A 23967-nucleotide genomic window follows, 5' to 3' on the forward strand; every position below is an offset into this window, starting at 1 on the left:
TGAGATGCAGATTGAATACATGAACATCATAATGAGGCACAGAGCTGCCACGCTGACAGGAGGACTGACGGCCACAGACGCACACAAGTGTGAAATTATACAATCAAAGCCAAACATGGAAACATTTAGGAGTTCTGATTCTACACTACAAAGACTACAGATTGATGTCTTAAAAATGTAAAGTTCACTTCAAAGCCAGTCCCAGGAAGCTTCGACCCTCAACACATCAACAGCATTTTCTCTCGAATGATTTTTGGTTAATGCACGTCTGTATGAGATTGAAACACAGCGAGTTTTACATTAAGTCCAGTAACAATCAAAGCTGCATGTAAAGACTTTATTTACAGTAACACAAGAAACCAGTGAATCATCCTTTTCTCCCTTACTGCAGCTCAACACTGTTCAAACACACCGCCCAGCAACTGTAATTAATACCATAAAAAAAAAAAAAAAGGTGACACTTATAGTAAAAAAAGTTTCCAAACGCCACATATAAAAATCTAAACACTGAAAGTAATGCATCTGAACTGTATAAAATGACGAGCTGATGTATTTAAATGCTTTAAAACAAACGAAGGCAGGTCGACCCCCTTTGGGAAAAAGTGGGGTCAAGTGTTTCGGGCCTTCCAAGTGCAGTCACCGCGCCTGTACCCCTCCTCTGACAGTCTTTTATTATGTGCTCAATCTTTTCAAGTAATTCCATGTATCAGTGGCAAACCCCCCCTAAAAAAAACCCAACAACTTTCTTTCAGTTTTTTTTTTTTTTTTTTTTTTTGATTGTTCCAGTGTTTCCTCTGTCCATCACTGAGGACCAGTGTGTACAAAAAGTGCGAAAATTACAAAGCTCATTGCTGCACAGAACTACAAACCTAACAAAAACATAATCCCAGTTTGGCTCATGAGGAGAGCTTGGAGTAGCTTGGTGGTGAAAATTTGCGCTTCAGGTATTTGATTATGTAGAGAGGAAGACAGCTGACGAGTGTGATGGCGGACACCTTCCACAGGAAAGGCCAAGTCGTGATGAAGGACGAGTCTGGGAGAAGGAAAGATAAAGACTTTATCACAGCGACATGATCGCGCTCTAAAATTATGTTGGTGATTGCGTATTGGTCAAAGCATGAAAATAAAAACTTAAACACGTGAGATGAAAACGACCCACACGACAAAATAAACCCAAGAACATAAGATGATGCAAACATACAGATGCAAGACCAGATACATAATATCAGAGACAGATGAAGGAGAAAGGGGTGTGAATTCACAGGCTGTACACCTACCAAGGAAAGCTCCCAACGACACCCTGCCTATGCCTGTTGCCGACACACAGAAGCAAAAGAAGTGCAGCAGAAACAGTGAGTGCAGTGCAAAAAGTTAGCAGTGAGGAAAGAAATAAAAATAGGACAGACAGAGAGAAGAAAAAGACTGAGGAGGGAATAAAAGCACAGAGCTGAGGGTTTAAACAACAGCGCAACACTTAGGTGCCAAGTAGTGTTACATCAAACTAAACAGAGCGGGCACAGCGAAGAAGAAGGCGGTTCCTTGAAGTACTCAGACCAATCAATACTGGACGTATCAAACCAAAAGCAAAAGCCTCACACCAACTGTTCAAGCTGTTCACAAGCAGGTTAGTTGACTATTTAGCAACTGAAAAATAGCATATTAGCATCACTCTTCATGGTTGTTCAGACTAAGGTTTTATTTTAATGAGAAAATATTCAGTAGATTAAAGTACAACAAGAAGTTCTCATACAAGCTTTCATATAACTATTTGATAGGATTTTTAAATATAAAGATATTCTATTATCTCCTGAAACCTTAAATGTTTAAAAGGTCAGTAAACCAGTAGTGAAAAACTCAGAGGAAAGGTATACCTACCAAAGTACTCGTTGAGGAAGGCGAGTGAGGCGAGGTAGCAACCCAGGCTGAAGAACTCAGCCACCACCATGAGCCAGTGCCAAGTGCGGATCGTCAGCGCCACCATCAGCAGCTCAGTCAGGATGAGCGCCGTGAAGGAGATGGCAACCACGTGAACGAACTCCGACTCAAACAGCACCAACGCGCTGTACATGAGGATGCCCCCTGGTGGCGCCAAAGGAAACATGCGGACTTTAAAAACTTTTTTGCGCGATTAGGTCTGGTCTAAGTGTCTGGGCTTAACTAAAATTACATTACTCATTATTCATTCAGGACTTGCTGTGCACCAGATCTCCCTTTAAGAAATCACGATTGTTTTCTAAAGATTAACTGGCCCAGTCTATCAGTTTCATCAACAGTGGTCTGCGACACTGAGTTAAGGATTATGGTGTCTGCAGATAAGGACTGATTCAATAACATTATTTATGAGGCTGAAGGATCCACAATGACTTCCAGTGTGTCTCACTCTTGAGTGTCCAGACACACACTCATCTTTGGGCGCCTGCTGTATCTTGATAGCCTTTCATTTTATCATAACACTACACAAATTGAGCTTAATAGCCTATAACTGATCACGTAATTGCTTTTTCATATTGGCTTAATACAGCGCATTCCACCGACTCAACGTCTGTAATAAATTATGCCCGATCAGTTCCTAATATTTACTTCCTTTCATATTGCTTTTTTTCCTTTCCACATACCGAGTATTGGCCTTTAATTAAAAACCTCGAGCTGTCAGGAAGTCACGCTTGAGCAAGAACATAGATCTTTCTCACTCGCTGCATGGCTTAGCGATTACAGAAATATCGATTTACTGGACAGACAAAAGCTTGCATGTAAAAGCGGATGGCAGTTGGAAACCTTAGATACTGAGAAACGGACTGTGCAAGGGTTTGAAGGGGCCCTGGGACTGTGCTACTAGACAATGCACAAATGATGAAATGGTGGCTGAAGAGTTGCTCTGACAGTTTAAAGATAGAATCACGCTGTAGATGGTTCTGCTATAACTTGAAAGTTGATTTTAGGAAGCAAATGTGAGTGAATGATAAGGAAAAACACACCTTGATAGACACTGATCAAAACCCAAATGAGGAAAGTCTTGAAAGACAATGAACGTCCCTGAAAGAGAGAAAGACATGTTGTTACTTGTTTAAATTCTAACGAAGGAAAGCTGTCAAAACCAAAGATTAAAAAAAAATGGGATTAAACCTTAGTGAGGTCCTTATAAAGCTCTGGGTAGAGCAGGGCCATTTCTGGCTTCACATCTTGGTCCAGGACCAGGGAGAATACAGGAAACATGGTGTAGATAGTCGCATACCTACACACAAAGTATAAAAAAAATAAATAAATAAAAAAAAAAGAGAAAGAAATGAGAGACGAAGACAGGAGAGGCAACAAAACTGAAGGTTATATGATCGAATACTGTAGAAGCTTGCATCAGGGTTATGCTGTTGTGAAGCTGTCCTTACACTGGCCCCATGAGACTTCAGGTACTCACCCGACCATGAGGAAACCCTGGTACAGAGGCACAGAGGCAAAGTAGAAGACGGAGGAGAAGACGGCCTGAGGACAGGACACAAAACTGGTGTCATAAAGTCACCAAATGAGGAATTTTAATGTCCCCGCTGTGGGGAATTTGTAATTTCGTTTTAACCGCAAAACAACTTTCATGATGAACTCATTAGGAACGATCAAAAGCAAAATATAGGCTCAAAATATGTAACAAGAAACATACAGCATTTGTAGTGTTTTGTCTGTGTTTTAATTTAACTATCGCTGTACCTGCATGGTGGAGATGATCATGCCCCTGTGCATGACAAACTGGCCAAGCGCTGCAGAACGCTTGTAGCTGTTCCTGCCGTGAACCATGAGCAGGCGGCCAATGTGCTTAAACTGAGTGATGGAGAAGTCTGCAGCCAGCGACGCCTGCTTCCCTTCCTATGTGAAACAAACAGAATAAAGATGCTAAGCTAAAGTAGAACAACCGTTTTCTTTTTTCTTCACATTTAAAGACATGCCACTTCGTTTTACCAGTTTTATAACTGAGGGATCTGAGTCAAGGTTTTTAGAGTTTTTATGACCAAATTAAGTTATTGGACCTAATCCAGGATAAGACACACAAGGTCTGAATGAAATGTGCAGCAGGCTTTACCTTTCCTTCAATCCCGATGCCACAGTCTGCAGCCTGGATCATACTGACATCATTTCCTCCATCACCTGCCACAAAATTACAAATTACATGATGCAGTTTCTAGAAGTAGCAGCTGGAATGGGCATTTTTAAATCAGTGAGTTTTCACTGCCATCTTGTGGACACATGCAGTAATACTCTGTCTAAGACCACATGAATCTTCCTCTAACCCAACTAAAATCAGTGATGTTAAATGGTCACATCTGGGATGGGACGGTTAAGAGACTGTGAAATTATGTGTTTTTCTCTGAAGCATTTTACAAACCAGTTCAGCTTGTATCCCAAACACGAGTATGAAATCGGTCTGGTTTAATTTGTCTGTTCACCAGAGTTTTATAAATGGTAAACACTTTCCTCTCGAAAAGATGGGGCTAAATTCACACAGATATTTTCTCCCGCTAACAGATTTTCCCAGGCTGTCCGTGGATCGTAGCCAAATGCCTTGTGGGCAAGCAGGTCTGCCGCCCCTATATCTGTCAACACTTACCTATGGCGCAGGTTCTGTTGGCTGTGTGCTGTTGGAGGAGTCTGACGATTTGAGCTTTCTGAGTTGGAGAGCAGCGACAGCAGACCACCGCCGGACACTGACACGCCAGCTCCACAAACTCGTGCTCATAGTACCTCAGACACACCTGTAGCACCACAAAGGAAGTAGCATACATTTAAAAAAAACTAACAAAAAAAACAAAAAAAACCCAAAGGTTGTGTGACATAAATTAACTTGTTGACCAGAAAACACAGTGAAAATGTTAAATTCCTGCTTAACTTCATTTTTTTATTTTTTATTTTTTTTTTAAATTCAGCTCACTGTTCCAGTTGTTTTTATTATCTTTCCCTCTCCAACTCCTCCACTTCTTGGGTGAACTCCAAAGTGTTCGTTTTGGCTAAGAAGTACACCCTCAACATCATCGGCTGTGCAAGCGTCACTGCACTGCGCTGTAGTACCTCTAAGGAGTCTCCTGAGATGACCAGAGCACAGTCATGTTTCCTTCTGAAGGCGTTCAGCTCCAGATGGGCCTCTCCTCTGTTTGAGACCTGCTTGAGAGCCACACAATACAATTATCCACAAGATCATTTAGGCTTTTTGTTATCGCACATTTAATCTTAGTGAACAGCTATCTGTTTTGGAAAATGCAAAGTGGACAAGACTGCCATAAGCTTTCCATTTACTCTTTGAAGTTTACTTATAGACACATTTCTACTAATCAGGCAGGCAGGCTTCTCTTACATGCAGGTAGACAGTCTGTATAGAGGCAAAATGCAATCGTGAAATGAAGAGCTAACATAATATATATGCTTTTAGAAAAGTGGATAGAAAAGTACCGTAATTGTCGGGCTATAAGCCGCTACTTTTTGCACAAGCTTTGAACCCTGCGGCTTTTAGTCAGGTGCGGCTTTTCTATGGATTTTCCATGATTTTTGTCATATCGTAAGACGATTTGTTTTGTTTGTTCCGCTGTTGTACGGCACTACGTTGCCTGGCGGAAGGATCGGGGTTCAAGAGTGGTATGTTAGTCACATGTCCGTCCACCAGGCAACGTAGTGCCGTACGAAGTAGCGCGAAAAACAAACTTCAAAGTAGCGCTACGCATTCAGCGGGAGGCGTGGATGACGAGCGGCGATAAACTTGCGAAAAGCAAGTTATGCCCAACTCCACCAGTGGATTCTGACAGCGTGGAAAAGTGCGAAAACATCCACGATCACCAACGGATTTTGAAGGGCTGGACTGCTGCATGATGGAGAGGAGGACACCGCCACGGCCCTTCTGAGGGTGTTCGACTCTGACACTGACAACGAGGATTTCTTTGGTTTTGAAAGTGACAACGAAGGAGAGAAGCGGAGAGTGGATGACGAAGCCATCCTGAGCCTGTTCGTTTCCGACATTGGAGAAGAGGACTTTGGTGGTTTTAGAGCGCAGGAAGAAGAGAAAGATGGTGAATGACTGACTTTTCTTCTTGTTAAAGCTGTGTCACTGCACCTGAGCCTAAAAGGTAGTCCGAATCTATTTTTCTGGTGTGCTGTAGGTTACTGTTATGTACTACATGTGCAAATATGTACCCATAACTTGTTTTTCAAAATATTAATAAAAGGGGTGTGTCTCCAAACAGCCATCTCTTTCCTGACAATTCCCTTTGTGCATATTCTCTTACATATGATAAGTCAACATTGAAACACCTGCGGCTTTTAGTCAGGTGCGGCTAATGTATGTACAAAACAGGATTTTCCCCTGATTTTAGCTTGTGCGGCTAATATTCAGGTGCGCTTTGTAGTCCGGGAAATACGGTAGTTTTTAATACAGCCATACACACCTGCCCACTCCCTTAGGTCTGCCAATCAGCAGCTCTTTAAGGTGCCAAACACCAAGGGTAAATTTAGAGGTGACCGTGCTTTTGCTGTAGCTGCTCCAAAGTTGTAGCATGATTGGCCCTTGCACGTTAGGCAGACCTCTGCTCTTTCTGAGTTTATAACTCTTCTTAAAACATATTTATTTGCTGAAGCCTTTGGCACATTTTAAGAGATTGACTCTATTTGTTTTACTATTTTTTCTAATTCCCTAATTTTTAACATGTTTTATTGTTTATGCTATTTGTATATGTGGTTCAGGGGGTTTGGAAGCTCATCTCGTAACCTGAAGGTTGCCGGTTCGATCCCCAGCTCTGTCTGTCCTGGTTGTTGTGTCCCTGGGCAAGACACCTACTGGTGTTGGCCAGAGGGGCCGATATGGCAGCCTCGCTTCTGTCAGTCTGCCCCAGGGCAGCTGTGGCTACAACTGTAGCTTGCCTCCACCAGTGTGTGAATGTGAGAGTGAATGAGTAGTCGAATTGTAATGTAAAGCACTTTGAGGGTCTCGAAAAGCGCTATATAAATGCAATCCATTATAATTATTATTATTACAGCGATTTAAAACAGTAGTTTTATTTTAAACTGCTTTAAAAATAAAGGTGGTATGGTAACCATAATCTCTTATCCACCCTCCCTGAAAAACTGAGTTACACCCAGAGTGCGAAGCAGCCAACTAGCCGACAGGTCCTTTTATGCAAACACTTCATGTTTTCAAATAAAACAGCGTACCGGTCTGAAGACGTGGATGTCTTGGTTCCTGGAAACCAAATGAGAGCTTTTAGCGATGCATGTAGCCGTCTCAAGCTTGTCCCCAGTCAGCATCCAGATCTGAGAAGAAAACAACATGAAGAAACACAAAGTGTTACAGAAACAGCACAAAAATGGAGTAAAATTAAACAAATAAGATCTTCAGTTATCTCCAACACTTTATGGTTAATTAACATGAAAATACATCAAATTCTGATTAGGTGTAATATTATAGTTTTCCTGCTTTTTATCCCTCCTGAAGTAATTATTAAGCAACTTTCCTTCAAGGTATCAATATTGTTGTTTAAACATAATGCTAACAAGCAGCAAAATGAATTTTTCTTCAGTCTCAATTGAGAAAAATTAAGTTGTTTTAATCTTTTAATTATTTCTTCCACCTTTTTCTTTTACTCCCTTGCACTAACACTACCATGTCACTATTACTTTAATAGTTTTGTTGGACTGCAACAAAGTAAATAAATCAAAGTGGAGATGATCTGACGAAAAAAAAAAAGCATCGGTCTGGCGTCCAGTTTTATTTCTGCACCGACCTTGATGCCAGCATTTCTAAGCAGCTCCAGCGTGGGCCTGACGTCTGCTTGTAGCTGGTCTTCCACACCAGTCAGACACAGAAGCTCCATCTCTCGCTCGAGACTCTCCACCACTGCTGCGACCTTCAGGGTTCGATCGTGGATACTCAGTTTCGCTTGATTGTAGCGATTCTGCACAAAAAAAGAAGAACGAACAAAAATAACGAATAAAATCATGAAGCGATTCAGAGCTTCAGAACCGCAAATAGTGGACACGCCTGTTATTCTCCCTTTAGAGTAGTTTGAACTGCAGAGACTACAAAAACCAATAAATGTATTTACAGGCAAACATGAAAGTGATCTGAGGATTATGATGGGTTTCTGGTTGTTTACTAATGTCAAAGAATTCCTTTTTTTTATGAGTTACTTAAACATTTGTTTCATCTACTCTTCTTTCATTATGTTGTTTATGACAGTTATATCAGTAAGTGTAAGTTAAAAGTCCAGAGGAACCACGAACTTCACCCTCAAAAATGACCGTACAGTGAAAACACATATTTAGATTTTCATTTGGAGGGCTGTCAAAGCAGACTATATTAGATTTAAAGAGGTACACATTGTTCCTTATAAACCAACAACTGATAAACCTGCATACCTCAAAGTCCTGATACTGCTCCTCAGATAAACACTTCTTCGCCACCACCAGAGTCCTCAGGCCCTCTCTGGCCATGTTCCCACACTGAAAGGAAGGAGATCAGAGATCTATTTCAGGGGTGTTTTCAGTCTCAAGTATCTTTCAAAAGCTTCATCGCTCTTGACTGAAGTAGAAGATGTTGTGTATTTACAATAAATGTTTGCGAATGTTTCCCTGAGATGAATTTCAATCAAATCTAGGGCAGATAAGTTCTTTTATTAGAGCAGCTGCTGTGCAAGTACACCATGCAGACACTACTGTCAATAACAGCATATTGTTACCAACACCAAAAGAAATCAATATTGAATAACATACCCTGTGGTGAAATTCAGAGGACACAGTAAAACAAAGGGATGGATGGCAGTTTATTTTTGATATGAAACACCAATAGGGGCAATCTGTCCACTTGATTGGTTATTGACAAGCTGAGTAACTGCAGCGCGTTGATCTGACAACGGGATATTATGGCCAACAGGACATCATTAGCACCATTGTTCAAGAATATGACATACTGTAATTACTTCAACTTTATCTAGGTCACTAATTAAATCAAAAGCTGCCCCTGGTGCTAAATGACTCAATAATGCCAATATAATTATGAACATATGCGCACAAGACCTTCGACCACCAAACTGGTGTAGGTGGCCTGTTGATCTTTTGATGAAATGTCCCCATTAATAGAGATGCCATAAGCAGCTAAGCTCTCGTATATTTGTTATTCATGTTGGTTATTTTATTACTTCACATAAGTAGAAACAAATGAGAAAAATACTGGCAGAGTTCCCACATGTGACAATGTTTAAGACTTAAACAGTAGATTCAACATGTATCATCTTTATTATAGAAAGACTACATTTAGTATACATTAAATTAACATGCCTTTTTAAGACATGAAATTGCATAACATATTTTTAAAGCAGGTGTTTTTCAGCATAACTTTTATTTATTTAGTTTGAGTTCAACAACTGTATTTAAAATCTTTTATATTTAAAGCTCCACAATCCCTTAACTATTATGTTATGTGAGAACAGCATGCGTCAACAGTTCACACAAAAATGTTTTGAGGATGCGCACAGACTGATTAGAGCACGATGTTTCTTGTCCCTGCTCCAAAACCTGTAATTATGCTGTCTGCCCATTTTTACATAGACTGTAATTACAAGTAGCCAAGAAGAAAAACTGGTTACATCAGCCCTAACTCCAATTCTGAGCCAGAGATATTGAGAATTTCGGGCAGTGACAATCTAAAAGATCTACAAATCGGGGACCTATCCGGGAGTCAGTTAAACCAGGTTCCTTCAGCATAAGCAAAGTTATATTCAAGACCTTTTTAATGGTGTTTAGAATGAAACTGAATCTTAGAAAGACCAATCAGGTAACAGTCTTTATCTGGCACTAGCTGAGGCACTAATTTGACAAACTGCACCAATCCAAGCGTGCTGCCTTATAGTAACCGTGTGCAAACACATGGAACACTTAAGAATGCAGAAATAGTGTCACCGACTCACTGTTGTGATTCTCATCCTGAACCAAAATTTGGTTAAGACTAACTTTAATGGAATTTGCGCTTCTTTGATCCAGTTCTGTCCAAACTATATTTACAGGAAGTATCCAGTAAAATCTTTAATATGACTCAAATTTGTACCTCTTCTTCCAACCAGTCGTTATACTGGACGATGCTCGCCATGGCAACATCAGCACCCTTCATGTAGAAAGTGATATCCCCCGTTGACTCCTCCTAAATAGTTGGAAAATAAAAATAGCTACGTTTCTTCTAAATTTGAAGGCATTACTGTGGAAACTAAGCTAAACAGAAGCAACAATAAACAGAATTACAAGATTAGGTTCAAACCTATCTTAAAAATTAGCCCTCATTATGTGCAGGAATAACAGAAACAGGCATGACTCAGACCACACAACAAGGAGGATATCATTATACACACCCGAACAATGATGCCCATCCTTTTGCTCTCAGAGGTGAAGGGGAAGATCTGCAGGATGTAAAAGGAGAGAATCTGTCCAGAGGGAGTCTTCAGCTGCAGGGAGGTCAGGTCTCTGTTCACCAGGGTCAAACCAACGCTTTCTGTCCACCGCACCAGCGCCACCTGAGGAAGATTCGATGCTTTGACTTTAATAAAACAGCAGACAAGATATACTTGTTCACAATGTTTGAGGATCAAATTAAAATACTTAAAATCTTTATTTTAGGATGAATGTTTACTAAAACTAACAGGTTAATGAGAAAATCACTTTATGTAGGAAAGAAAATGATGAAAGTTGACAACATGTAAGCTGATTAAATGTACTTTCACATGCACTTAAAGGATGAGAGTGTGTTACGGCATCTCCAGAGCTGCTGAGCTCTTCCCATTCAGCTCCACATAAGTGTTTTTCTGTTTCTCTTTCCTCTTTTTCCCCTCAGCAGGAACTGCGGCCCCCGAGTGAGTGTTCAGCTGCACACGACTCAATCCTCAATGGGTTCATTTTCAATTTGCTCACTCAAAGGTTGTTATTATACTCCGACCTACAAATTAGAACTTCCTGTTAATACCCCATCATTTCTCCTGCTCCCCCTTTGAGCTCCGTAAAAAGGCTGCCTATATTTACTTAACACACATCTGTGTGCCATTATCCTGTGTGTGTGTTCACATAGCTGCACATGGACACACATGAATTGACACACAACATGTGCTGACATTAAACAGAGTCCTTTTAATCTACTTTATCAGCTCTACAAAAACTATTTAAAGCTTTGTCAACTTTGATACAAATTGCATGTGATTCAAACTGCGTGTGTTACAACATTACTAAAAAAAACGACTGCAGCTGACTAGTTTACTGCAATGGCAGACGTTCTTAAACAACACGATCAATCATTTCAACTGTGTTCACTGTGTTTTAGCAGCCATGTAAATCACAATAGCGGCAAGTGGACTCTTAACAGTTAAATTCTTTTTTCTGCTGTAATGTCACTGGTAACATAAAAGGGTGCACCCTGAAGAGCTCAATTTATTTTGGGATCATTTGACACACTTTAGATTTGAAAGAGTATCTCAAGACAGAGCAGAAATTGTGCATCTGGATTCATGAGAAACTTCTGTTGGTAACTTGTTTATCCCAAATACAAAACTATAAATCGTCTAGTTTGCGTCTTCTTTTTGCATTTGAGTAAAAGTTCTTGCATAACCAGTTTAACAAACCTTCACAGCCGTCCTGCTATTTGTACACATTTTTAACTGTTATTGATAAGCACACAGGGACACATGCAAACTTAACGGGAAGGAAAAGTATATTTACTTGATTATCATTGTGGTGTAATCGACACCATTTAATTAGCGAGGAAGCATTGCAGTTTGGTGATTTTAGAACTGAATGAATTGAACCTAAATTCTTTTTTTTGTAACTCTGGAAATTGGATTTACCTGAGAATCTGCAAAGCTAAATTAAAAAGCAATGTCCCAGCATGTTCATATTGTTTACATAATGTATCTCACCTTTTTTTGACACAGAGTTATCTTCACAAAGCTTTTGATTTTAGCTCCAAATAAAAATTATCAACACTATGACAGAGTCTAAGAAGTCAAATATTAATAGCCAGTGACCACCAGCTCAGCTGCTTTTCAACTGCAGGAACTGAATGGATCCAACCTGGTGTTTCCCATGACATGAATCTTAGGGGGAATTTCACAAAGATTTCTCTTTTTCTTGGCTTTTCAACAGAATTTTGCAAACTTGGAAGGATCAGGCACTATCAAATTGACGTGCCTTGCATGTATGCCATTAAAAAGGAAGTAGCAAAGAAATATTTTTTATAAAGGAGAATATTAAATGTGAAATAGCAGCTGCTGCAATGCTTTTCTTTTCTTGCATTGGAGATGAAGTGACACAATTTTCCTGATCTTAATGACAGCTGAACAATAATTGTCAAACTTCTCAATCCAGAAAGACCAAGTGTGTAATTTAATACGAGCTCCTGAAAGGTGACAAAATGTAGGAAAGAAAAAAAAAGCCACACACATTTAAAGGCTACACTCAAATATTTTTTTCTAATCAGACCACAGGTCGGACGATCTTTGTTCTGATCCCAGTAGCTTCCACTTTATGACTGCTTATGATATCCGAAATGATGAGCGGGCCAAACAAACTAAGAGAAGTATAGCGGCTGAGATCGGATGCTGCATTCAATGAGACGAAGGATTCAAAAGAAGAGGGAAATGAAAGACAGAGAAAGAACAAAGGAGAGAGTGAAAGGGGAAGGGAGAGTTCTACCAACAATCACAGATCTACACCTCTCATCCTCCCAGTGAGAAAATTAAATATTGATCAATCCAAGCAGTGTGAGACAATAGAGGGAGGAGAGACAGAGCAGAAAGAGGGGATATAAATAAATATACCCATCAACTTGGAGGGAGGTAGTGCAGGTAAAACAGAAAAATTAGATTTATCTTTTAATACGCTTTTATCTTTATTTTGATTGCCAAAGGTGGCAGGGGGTAAAAAGAAACTCTGCCAGTCTCACATAGGCTTTACGAACCTTCACATGTCAGTGGTGATAAACATGCCAATAATGCTGCAGTGGGCCTTTAAGGGTAGATTAACTCCCCTCCAATCTGCATTAAACTACTGTTAAAAAAAAAACAAAACAAAACAAAAGCCTGACTTTTTTTGTCGTTTTCCTTCTGTGTTTTATGTGTTCTCCATGTAATCCAGCTCTCGTGTTACATGGAGAAAGGAAACACTGAGGATCCTCGTGGGGACCGGGCTGCATTCTTCCTTCAGTTACAGCAGTAAATTCTCAGGCAGCTAATATAGACAATTAAAAAGCTTAACCTCTAAAAAGAGTTCATGACCTTTGACTTTCTGCCAGTGAAATGATAATTATGACTAAGCAGGATTATTTAGGATGGCTAATAAATGACACAGAAAGAGATTAGAAATATTTTTACAATGAGTGTTTCAAAAGCAAAATCTCCCTTTTCCGCATCCTTTTGTTTAGTATATGCATGTTTTCTCCTACAAAAATATTAAAAGGTGCTAAAATAAAGATTTAAGCTGACTTTAAAATATATTATGGGTTTTTCCAAAGACTCTGAATGAGCTGGGAATCACCCAGAAACGTCACTCATGACAAGGGCGGTATTGTGACAATTTGTCACACACAGATTATTTAAACACATCTGTGTGACTGTAGAAAAAAATGGACTCTAAAAGGTAAAGAAAATAATTTTATGTAGTGCACTGTAATGTGTTCAATTCAGACAGGTATTCAATCTTAACAATGTGCTGATTTAATTCATTAGCTTTCTATTTTACGTTCCCTGCCAGCTTCCAACTCCAAATGTAATCTGCATCACAACAAGTTAACCTTTGTTAACCCAAAGTAGTCATAAAATATTGTTTTTGACAAGTGAGGAAAACTGTGACCCACCCAAATTAGATAAGTTTGCTAAATACGAGGTGGAAATAGAGCTATAATCTAATCTTTGACGACCAGGATAACCACTGTGCTTTATATCTACCTCATCTGGGCTGGAGGCTTGATACGTGCGGTTGTCATCACTGAAGTCCTGGTCGGCTTCTGCAGATTCAGTCTCCCCGTTTACTCCGGCATGCGACTCGTACACCGGTGTGACGTTGTGGCACAGGGCGATGGCTTTCACGGCCTCGTGGATCCGGCTGCTAACGCTCTTACGAACCTTTGGGCCTGATGCCTGGGTCTTCCGCGATGGCGTGGCACCAGTGGCACTACCACTGGATGGCTGGGAAGTTGCCTGAAGTAAGAACAAACAGTCTGCAGCTGACAACAGTTTCTGTCCAGACTTGTATTAAATATTTAGTTTTTTAAAAGAACTTTATAGATTTGGGCTCGGCTGTTCCTGTGTTATGGCACTGAGTAAAGGAACAATGGCCAGCATAGTGTTGCACAGTTACATGAACCTTTGAGCTGTTGTATACAAAATGTCATCACTTTATCCTTTTAAACATTTTTGTGAAATATTGAAATATCCATGTGAATTCATGAGTTATGGCTAAAAATGTGTTTGCAAGGTACCAGATCCAGTGCCTAAAAGAACTGAATCTGGAGTATATTTATATATATTTATCCCTGCAGACACAGTAAGAAACAGCTAGTTCTTATCAATCTGACACACCTGTTCAAGCTAGATGACACAGCGAGGAGAGGACTGCAGCATAGTCTCTATCTTGTTATATTTGGTTTGAGGGCTTTTACATTTTCATCTCTTTTGACAAGAACCATCAGTTTAAGTGTGCGATTACTGAGCATGACAACAGTCCACAGAGCCAGCTGTAGTTGACAGGAGGACTGCACTCTACTGAGCATTAGACTTTGGTTTATTATTAGACTTGACTCCTGCTGAGCAGAGAAAGGGGCTGACAGGAGTACAGTAAGTACACAAACTTTATCTAAAGGGACTGAAAGATCTACAGGCAGAGATTATTATGCCATTCAGCCAGATAAACACAGTGTCACAGATATAAATGGAGGATTTCTTCTAAATGTACAACAGATACTTGTAGGCAAAAGTTGTGATTAAATTAAGACCTTTAGGTGGGGTTTTTTTAGACTATATTATAAATGATCCTCTTTAAATTTTACACATCACTGTGACAGTACAGTACAGAAAAAAGTATTGTATAGCACAAATGAGAGAGGCACTGCTGATCAGCACTGCTTCAGCTGTCCTGCGCTAAAAAGACTAGTCATTTTTCATTAGCTGAGATTAGACATAAGGGTGCGGGGCAGATGGTTTCAGCCTCGACCAGCTGTTTGGAGCTGGCTGAGAGCGAACAATATCATTCTGTCAAGACTGCAGCCAGATCTGAGCCACCCAGTGAGGAAACACTTGCTTACAGTACAGGGAGTCTCTCAGGGACGCCGCATGATGAATGGACAATATGGGCTTCTTTCCTGGAAAACTTATTCTTAGCTCAATATAAAAATTGATTAAACTGATCCGCAGAAAGGGGCAGGAATAAGCGGGAAAACACTGAGGGAAAAAAAGTATTAATTTTAACTGGATACGCGCCCATGCTGGGCACAAATTTTCAAAAGTCAAGTAAATTGTGTACCCAGTGTCTATCGTTAGGCATATGTGTTATAGTTTTAAAGTAATACTGAGCGAACACTCACACTAAACAATCATTATTCTGAAATTTACAAAAGAAAAAAAAGAAAAAAAAAAGTCTTTTTTCATAATATGGATGCTAAAAAAATTAGTGCTAAAAATTTTTACATAGATTTTATTTTTAGTGAATTAAAATATTGGACGTTATTTTCATATACACAAATACACTCACACCAATTAATGCACACAAACAAATCAGCATGGAGGTGAGCTGAAGGCAACCAGACTTCTTTTTTAGGTTCATGAAGAGATTTTACCTCTAATCCAAAAGGCTTAAAAGTCCAGATGCCTTTAACTCGGGTGCTTAAGACATACACAGACTAACAGTAGCTGGGTTTTCTCAACCACACGTCATTAAGGTTGCTCACCTGTGCGTATGACTGGACTATATGGCTTTGGATCTCATCCATGGTGTCTGTGCCATAGGATACTGTTCCCAGGTGGAGTCGCTTGAATATCATTTCGTTTTGTGTCAGAGTGCCTGCAGTTCAGAAGATTATTTAGACATTACCATATAAAACAAACAGAACATCCACAGCACCTGAATCACAATTCAACAAACTCTCAAAAGATAATGTTTAAGACCCATCGCAAGTGTAGAATATCAGTACTGTGTTTACTATCATTATGTCATGTGTTTTAACAAGACAAGACATAAATAACATTTTCGGTACAAATCCGCAGTCTTTGTTATTGCTGGTCACAACTGTGATGAAATCCTCCCTGAGAGAAACTGAGCAGCTCCTAATTTGGCATCTCTGAACTCCAGCTTCTTGTATCATCTTACATATACACAGATACCCATCAAGCTACAACAGTATCAGATGCCTTATTTATTGTGCAAGCTCTAATCGCTTCCCAAAATTAATAGCTAAAATCGTCCTTGCTTTAAATGTGCAAGCAATCCCCTTCAAGGTTGACACCTTGTGCTCCCAGCCATCCTGCAAAGTTTGGATCACCACCTAGATCTCCAGAGGCAGGTCTGTGACTACAGCACAGAAAACAATCTGTTTATTTGACTATGCTTCTAAGAACCTTATGTTAGGTTTGTGCTCTATATAAATAAACCATGTCTCCACCTTATATCATCCAGAGTTTCTTATTACACAACTGTATACAATAGCAAAATTAAGAGAAATTCAGCCTTTCTGAAACACACACACACACACACACACACACACACACACACACACACACACACACACACACACACAGGTCGTCTTCATAAGACCGTTTCCAATATATCATGGGACCTGCAGGGTAGTGCATTTGCCTTCTCACTGACCTAATCGCATTACCAGTATGGACTGCGTGTCCTTTCTAACTATCAGACAAGACTGCATACAAAAAGACTGAGTGAATGTTCAGACACTAAAAGCAAAAGAAAAAAGAAAAATCCTTGAAAATGGGGGCAATGGCCTTGTTTAATGGATGTTGGTTGCCAGAACGTGTGCTGATAGAGCGTAAAGCTGATTAGAGGGCATCTAACTTCCAAAAACATTAGAGGCACAGAGTTAACCAATTCTAATGGATTGATTGTTTGTTCTTTTTTCCATGTACTTTAACTACCAACCTGGATAAATAGGCTCTAAAGCTAATCTATTCCTACCTAGATCAGTGGGGGAAGACAAAGAAGCATATTAGGACCCCAGCAGGAGTTTATCACTCTGACACACCGTCTAGAATTAGAAAAGAGCAGCCATTTGTTTATTAGTGAAACACGCCACAATAGGGAAATAAGAAAACTTGAGGACTCCTGAGAAGCACCTGAAAACGCTGGATTTTTCCTCAGTTCTCCGTTTTAACTCACACATGCCCACAGTGTCAAATGTTTCTACTTCAGTTATCATCAAATGTGCTTAATTCATAAAGGAAAAATTAATGTGGCTGCATTAAAGTCTCATTCTCAGTTTTTTTTGTTTTTCCTTTTGGTTAATGTGCTTTGATCAGGTAACATCACTTTCTAATCTGCAAGTAGGGATCTAGACACCTTAAAAATGTTAACATTAAAAACCCATAAATGCTATAATACACACGTGTCACACACTTTGTGTAGACCCTCCACCTTCTTTGATGGTATGATAAGGCTTCCACAGTCTCTCCCATTTGAAGATGCACAGCCTAAACCAGCATCCAAATCATTTCTCCTCTTGAAGCAAATAATTTCAGTCAAACTCGGATTGTCAGTAAAATCTTAAACACTACCTGTCTTGTCTGTCAGCAGATAGACAAGCCGGCCCAGTTCCTCGGGGATGGTGCTGGTCCTCACAACAGTGCCGGGGATGTTTTCATCTTTCATTATCATCCAACCGTAGGCCGACTTTCCCATGTCCAAGTTTACACGCAAACTAAACAAAAAAAAAAACGAAATTAAATAAAATGACTGTAACCCACCACCAGTAAAACAACAAAACTGTATTAAAGACCAAATAAAAAGAAAAAATGGCTACAAAAAAAAAAAAAAAAAAAAAAAAAAAAAAAAAGAAAAGAGAAAGAAAAAGAAAAAGAAAAAAGGGGGAAAACAGATTAAGAGTTTTAAGAGTATCTTTGTCTCACCAGTCACAGTAAGGCTACATAAACTAAGAAATAAGAAAACACTGGCTAATTCTTTTTTCTTCTTAAATAACTTGTCCTTTTGTCCACTGTTCACTGGTTTTAGTAAACCTTAACTGAAATAAAAAAAGAATACTTTGAATTCAACAACTGAAGCAAAATAAATTCAACATAAAAAAAATCTATTTAACGTTGAACACAAAGATTTGATAGGAAATCTGTTTTGAATGTACTGTAAGATCAAGCTTCAAAATATTATTTTTTCTAAAATAATATTATTAAAAATAATATCATCATTATATCTATTTTGGTAAGAACATTTACACCTGCCAGTGTGGGAGGATCGACATCTGAGGTTTGTATTTGAGACTGTACCTGATGGGGATGATGTAGGAGAAAAGCACAACAAATCGGAAGAGATTGCGGAACCAAGGACCCACAAACCCTTGCAGTGCAACCATCACCACAGAGAGAACCACCTGGGCCAGGAACAGGGCTTTGGTGAGACGGTTCAGCTCCAGGTCCAGCAGGCCAACCTTTGGGGAAAAGATAGACGTCAAAATGGGCCGATTACAACATAGCTGTCATGCTTCATCGATTAGAGTGTAATTTCTGTAAAATCTGATTAAGTGTGGCATTTGTTTTTAGCAATTTTTCTCTAATGTAGGACACTTTTTCAATTAACTTGAAATACAAAGCCAGATAAAACATCTTATTCCTTTTCTGGCAACTTAAAAAGAAAAGAAAAGGGTCTTTGCTACTTTCCCATCTGCTACCAAAACCTTACAATATACGACACATGGGCAAAAACAAAGCCAATCAAACTCTCAGCTGCAGGATTTTAACATGCAAACTGTGTATACAGCATAAGTAAGTTTATTGGTGCTGCCACTTTGTGCTAAACTTCAAATTGCATTATTGTCATGCTGAAGTATTGTCTTTCAGTGCAACAAATAGAAGGTCAAAAGGCCTCAAAAACAGAGAAAGTTCCCATATTGAGATGGCTCTCAAGAAAAACAGACAAAAAAGGGGGTCAGAATTGTCTTTTATTTTTCGAGTGTATCTCCCAGCCAATGAAGCATGTGGGAAAAAGATGTCAAATAAAGAAGCGCCCTTCCCCTTTCTGGCAGTGCTCGCAGCAAAGCCCTGTACACAGAGGGCTTTCATCTGACGCACCACGCTTACAAAAACAGCAGAACATAACATCTCTCCTCTCTCAAATAAAGGAACTGCTCTGAAAAGGAGGGGAGGGGGCAGGCATATATAAAAAGCAGCAAAATTCCTCCACTGCCTAAACCCCCACCAAAACCATTCCCCTGAGGACTGGGAGAGCTGGGAGACCAGTGTGACTGATTTATCAGTTGGTGTTAAACTCCCAGTAGCAGAGTGGGGAAAGGGGAAGGGGTCCGAGTGAGCGGGTGGGCATCTCCCCACCCCAGTGCCTCACTACATGGTTCATGGTTGAGCTATTGAGAAAAATAGCGGGTTTGGGTGGATTAAAATGAAGAAAAATTAAGACAGAGAGAACAGTGCACGCCTGAAAAGCAAAGGATCGCCTTCTGCTTGAACAATGGCTAGTCTAAATTTTCCAAGCCTTGCCGGGGATCAGATGAAGTCATTATTCATTCAGTCAAGGGGGGAAAAAGGACTCAATTACCTCAACCTAAAGATGCTATCAATGAATAAAAGTGCATATTTTACTCCATTCATCTCCAAGCCATTAAAACTGAAAGGAATGATTCGATCTGCCTGTGTGGCTTGTATTTTAGCATGTGTGTGAAATCTGATGACGGACTGCAGACGTGGGACATGAATATTCATGAAATTAAACCCAAAGAATATCAGAGCTTCAGTCTTAGTGAACGGTTAAAGCTTAGAAATCTGGCCAAGAAGAAAGTCAAGAAAAATAAAATTGATCTTTGAGAAATTAGTAAACAAGTTTAGGTTTCTATTTTTCCAGAGCAACTCGCCCTGAGAAACACACGAGGAGAGCTGAGTATTGGAACTTGGATATAAACTTCAAAGAATCCTTATTGAGAAGTGGCCTCTTGTCAAATGACAATGTTCTCCCTCTTTACTCAGGAGTTTGTAACTATACTGCAACAAAGGGTGAATCTACGCCTGACGTCCTGTCAGATTGATCAAGCGCGGGCATCGTCCTGGTCGGTGTCACAACAGATTATATGAGACCAAAACGTTCTTGTGACTTTAGCCGCACTGTATCGACTTTCTCCCCCAATCTCCAGTCTCCATATTGGCACTTCTGACATCATCTCCTTGAAATATTGAATTCCTCTCAGCTGTCGGGCTTACACAAAACACTGGCCGGCTGTTCGACCGGCCACATCAGCGTTCTAAATAAAAGACACTGGTGTCAAAATGGTGCTGCAGCAGGACGGGGTTATGTTATGCCACGGAGAGCTTTAGTAGGTGACAGCTGGAAGTGACAACTTTGTGTGTTAAAGTCACTGCATGGTAGATTCAGTTTAGCTAGAAAAGGAAAAAAAAACAAAAAACCTCTGAGATCTTGTTTATTGCTGCCTCTATCAGATGACCTCTGTCTATCTAGCCAAAACATCTTCCAGGTAAAATCGTATATTTAGCATAAAATTATTCACTTCAATCCGGAGACAAAACGCTCAATGGGGATTCTATGAGATTAACTTGGTGTTGAAAATGTCATTTAAATCCTCAGTTAGTTAATTTCCCTTTTGGTTAATTAGCAAATGGTACTGACCTTTCGCGCTGACAGGCCCAACTTTATCTAGAAAGTCAAGGTTAAAAAACCACCTTGTCGTAGTGATTGATTAGTGATCAGAGGTGAGAGGGAACGAGATGGCATGAGGAGAATTTGGGATAGAAGATACTTTGTTTGAAGTGATTTATCCACTAGAGCTTTTAAACGTTTATGATGGAAACACCACAAGGGGACTCCATGTTTCTGAGTTATACCTTGCAAGCTGGTTTAAAACCTATAGAGGATATGCTTACAAGAACATTTTATTTTGTCCAAAATTCTGCTGACATCAGCAATGTGACTTTAAAAACAGCCAAAATAAATCATTATTTGATACAATACAGAAGCACTTAAAACAAAACTAGATCCAGTGTAAAAAATTATGATTGTTTCTTCTGCCGTTTGTCTTAATTTTAGTGAGGTAACTAAATCAAATGGGGGAAACAGGAGGATCTTAAGCAAATTTCAGACATTTTTAACAATTAAGCGTTAATTGTAACAGTTTAAATATTTATAATTATATTTCTAGTATACCACTTGACATTATTTGTATAGGAAACTAGAAAAAAAACCTTAGATTCAAAGCTACAAAAAACAAAAAAAAAGCATTCACCTTGTTCTTGGCATAGGACGTGTTCAGTACGCTTCTGGTCTCTTTGCCTGTGTAGATCACCACCCCTATCACCGTGCCTGCCAAAGATAGAGACAAGGAAAGTAATGCTGCTCATTAACTGAACCTCACCCCCACCATCTCACACGCACACGGACACACAAACACGCACACAACACACACAAATATGCATGCACACACTCATCTTGGTCAAGTAAGACGAACTGCATGAGAGGAAACACAATAAGGCTGAGCTGAGGCAGTTTTGTCTCATTGCCACTCAAGCCAACAGACAGGAGTTTAATACGCTTAGACACTCGGGGCCTTCAGCCACCCTATGGAAGCTCATAAAAGCTGATCAATACTCTGCCATCTTTATTTGCCAATTCATTACAGTGGCCTTATTAAAAAGGATTAATGAGTCATTAATATTAAATGAGCCTAATGGCAGAGCAAAGACACTAATAAACCTAAATACAGGCTCTGAAATCCCCAAACTATAAAAATGGCAAGAAAGTTACAAATGGATAAAAAAAAACAAAACAAGGAAAGTAAAGTGCAGGCACAACAGAGACCAGCAGCCACAGGATCAGAGGAGAAAGGTGATGAATTGCTCCTGTTGACTTCTAACTCCAGAAATATTGAGCAGTGTGACAAATGGTCTGTGTGGCTCAGCATGCAGAGGGGCTTCAATCTGAATATGCGAGCAACTAATTCTCCTGTCACAGCTGGACTGAGGCCCATAACCGTGTGAATACACAGTGATCTGGGCCAGATCAAACGCCCTGAACGCTACTGTAGAGGAGAGAGGTGTCTGTCAGGAAGAGTCTTGTGAGGGACAATGACATTTCTAAGCAGAGATGATGTAACGAGTCTAAGTCAGGCTTTCTGTGCCACTGTGTGTGTTTGCTCTTCTGGTCAAGGTCAGGCCAGAGGGGAGAGCAACACCACAGATCAATGCTGTGGCCATCACTGGGAGCATCACAAACACTCTCAACTGACACAACCATTTCTGCCAGAATGGCTTGGCTGAACTGAAGGAGGACCACCTCCATCGTGGGTTTTATTAAGCAAATATCTATTAAATCAAACCGATTGCTCAAGGTTTAAACCCATGAATTCTCTTTGCAAAACTTGAGCACTGCACTCAGGAAGTGTGAGCAACAAATTTAGAAAATAAGAAAAATGAAATATGAGTCAGTGCATGTTTCTGAAAACATTTACACAGACATGCATTCACATCTTTAGGTTGATGTTTAGCAATAATAAAAAGTGTCAGAAGGTGAAATTAAACTGGAGGTTTTTTTAAAAAGCAATATATTTGTGATTCACTTCAATTTAAAAAAATGAAAAGGCTACAATAGCTTTCATTTACTTACCAGATGCAACTACGGTGCTGGCCCAAAGAGTGTTTTCAATGCTGAGACTCTCATGGATCTGTGGGTCCGTGTCTTCCTGCAAATAAACAAATTGGCATAATTAGGACTTTAAATAACTTAACTGGTGGTTTGAAATGAAATTATATTTAGATACAAATTAAATTCTACATATTACTAGTACAAACTTAATATGCTTTTTGTTTCTTCCTTTTGTGACACTTTGTTGTGTGTGAGAAAAAACAAAGCAAACAAGAATCCTAAGACATGGAAAACTTCAACCAAAGAAGCTTCGAGCTTCAAAGAAATACCTCGACGCAGTGAATTTATTTCTGCAATTAGCCACCTTCTAATTAGTATTTCTCAGTGTGGCCCTCAGGCAAACAAACACAAAAGTAGCACCACAGATGAATTTCACTCCAGTGACTTTAATAGTAAAAGACAATTTACTGCAGTTAAACATTTTATTCTCACCAAAAATAAAATAATGAAGACAAATTTTATTTCAGCTTTTACAAACTGTAAAAAACATTAATCTGATTTCTAATAATTGAAATCTTTGTTTTGTGCAAGAGGCTCTAAGATCACCACCAGTGGGTCTACACTTTATTTTTTAATAACAATAATGATCTTAGATTTATTACATAAAAGTGTGTACTATCTGATAACCATTATTTAATAAAATTGCAATGAAAAAACTACATTTCCCAATTGATTGATAGATTTTTTGACAATAATTAAAAGGAAAAAGCTGAAAAGTTTGTTTGGGCAGAACCGAAATGGTTAAGAGACCCCAGCTCAGACGGTGCATAGCTTGACCAGGATGGCTGAGCTCTGCTGTGCCATTAATTTTCTCAAGCACCCTGCACAGTTGTGCCGACTATAGCAATACAGTAGTCCTCTTACCTATACTTTCACTAGATTTGGCATGGCGATAGAGGCTCCTTTTAAAAAAAAAAAAACAGTATAGAGTGTTCAAGTAGATGAGATTTTAGTGATAAATAAGCCCCTTGAGAGCCTCTTGTTTCACCCTCCCCGTTTCACCCTTCTCTCTTAAATAAAGACAAATGCTGAAAATGGCTTGAGTCAGGAGTGCAGAGTCAAGGCTCCAGTTTCGGCTCAAAT

General features: G+C 39.5%; 1 protein-coding gene across 5 annotated transcripts in view; it reads right to left on the reverse strand.

The window, feature by feature from the left end:
* Positions 1–323: 323 nt before the first annotated feature.
* The window catches only part of atp9b (ATPase phospholipid transporting 9B), a 43358-nt gene continuing 19714 nt past the window's right edge, over positions 324–23967 (reverse strand). For 2 of the 5 annotated variants that reach the window (XM_014411231.3, XM_024798351.2), the window contains 21 exons: positions 22846–22921; positions 21470–21546; positions 18495–18655; positions 17772–17914; positions 15935–16047; positions 13938–14189; positions 10362–10523; positions 10064–10156; positions 8380–8463; positions 7746–7916; positions 7177–7275; positions 5050–5142; positions 4592–4736; positions 4067–4131; positions 3697–3852; positions 3413–3477; positions 3124–3232; positions 2976–3033; positions 1876–2079; positions 1278–1310; positions 324–1033 (listed from right to left, as the gene is read on the reverse strand). In XM_014411231.3, coding sequence (XP_014266717.2) covers positions 897–1033; positions 1278–1310; positions 1876–2079; positions 2976–3033; positions 3124–3232; positions 3413–3477; positions 3697–3852; positions 4067–4131; positions 4592–4736; positions 5050–5142; positions 7177–7275; positions 7746–7916; positions 8380–8463; positions 10064–10156; positions 10362–10523; positions 13938–14189; positions 15935–16047; positions 17772–17914; positions 18495–18655; positions 21470–21546; positions 22846–22921 — 2496 coding nt within the window. In that variant the 3' untranslated portion in view covers positions 324–896. The remainder of the gene's footprint in view (positions 1034–1277; positions 1311–1875; positions 2080–2975; positions 3034–3123; positions 3233–3412; positions 3478–3696; positions 3853–4066; positions 4132–4591; positions 4737–5049; positions 5143–7176; positions 7276–7745; positions 7917–8379; positions 8464–10063; positions 10157–10361; positions 10524–13937; positions 14190–15934; positions 16048–17771; positions 17915–18494; positions 18656–21469; positions 21547–22845; positions 22922–23967) is intronic. The other 3 variants (XM_014411232.3, XM_014411234.3, XM_014411233.3) reach the window with 3 other exon arrangements.

Source organism: Maylandia zebra, linkage group LG22 (assembly GCF_041146795.1).
Source record: "Maylandia zebra isolate NMK-2024a linkage group LG22, Mzebra_GT3a, whole genome shotgun sequence".
Lineage (NCBI taxonomy): Eukaryota > Metazoa > Chordata > Actinopteri > Cichliformes > Cichlidae > Maylandia > Maylandia zebra.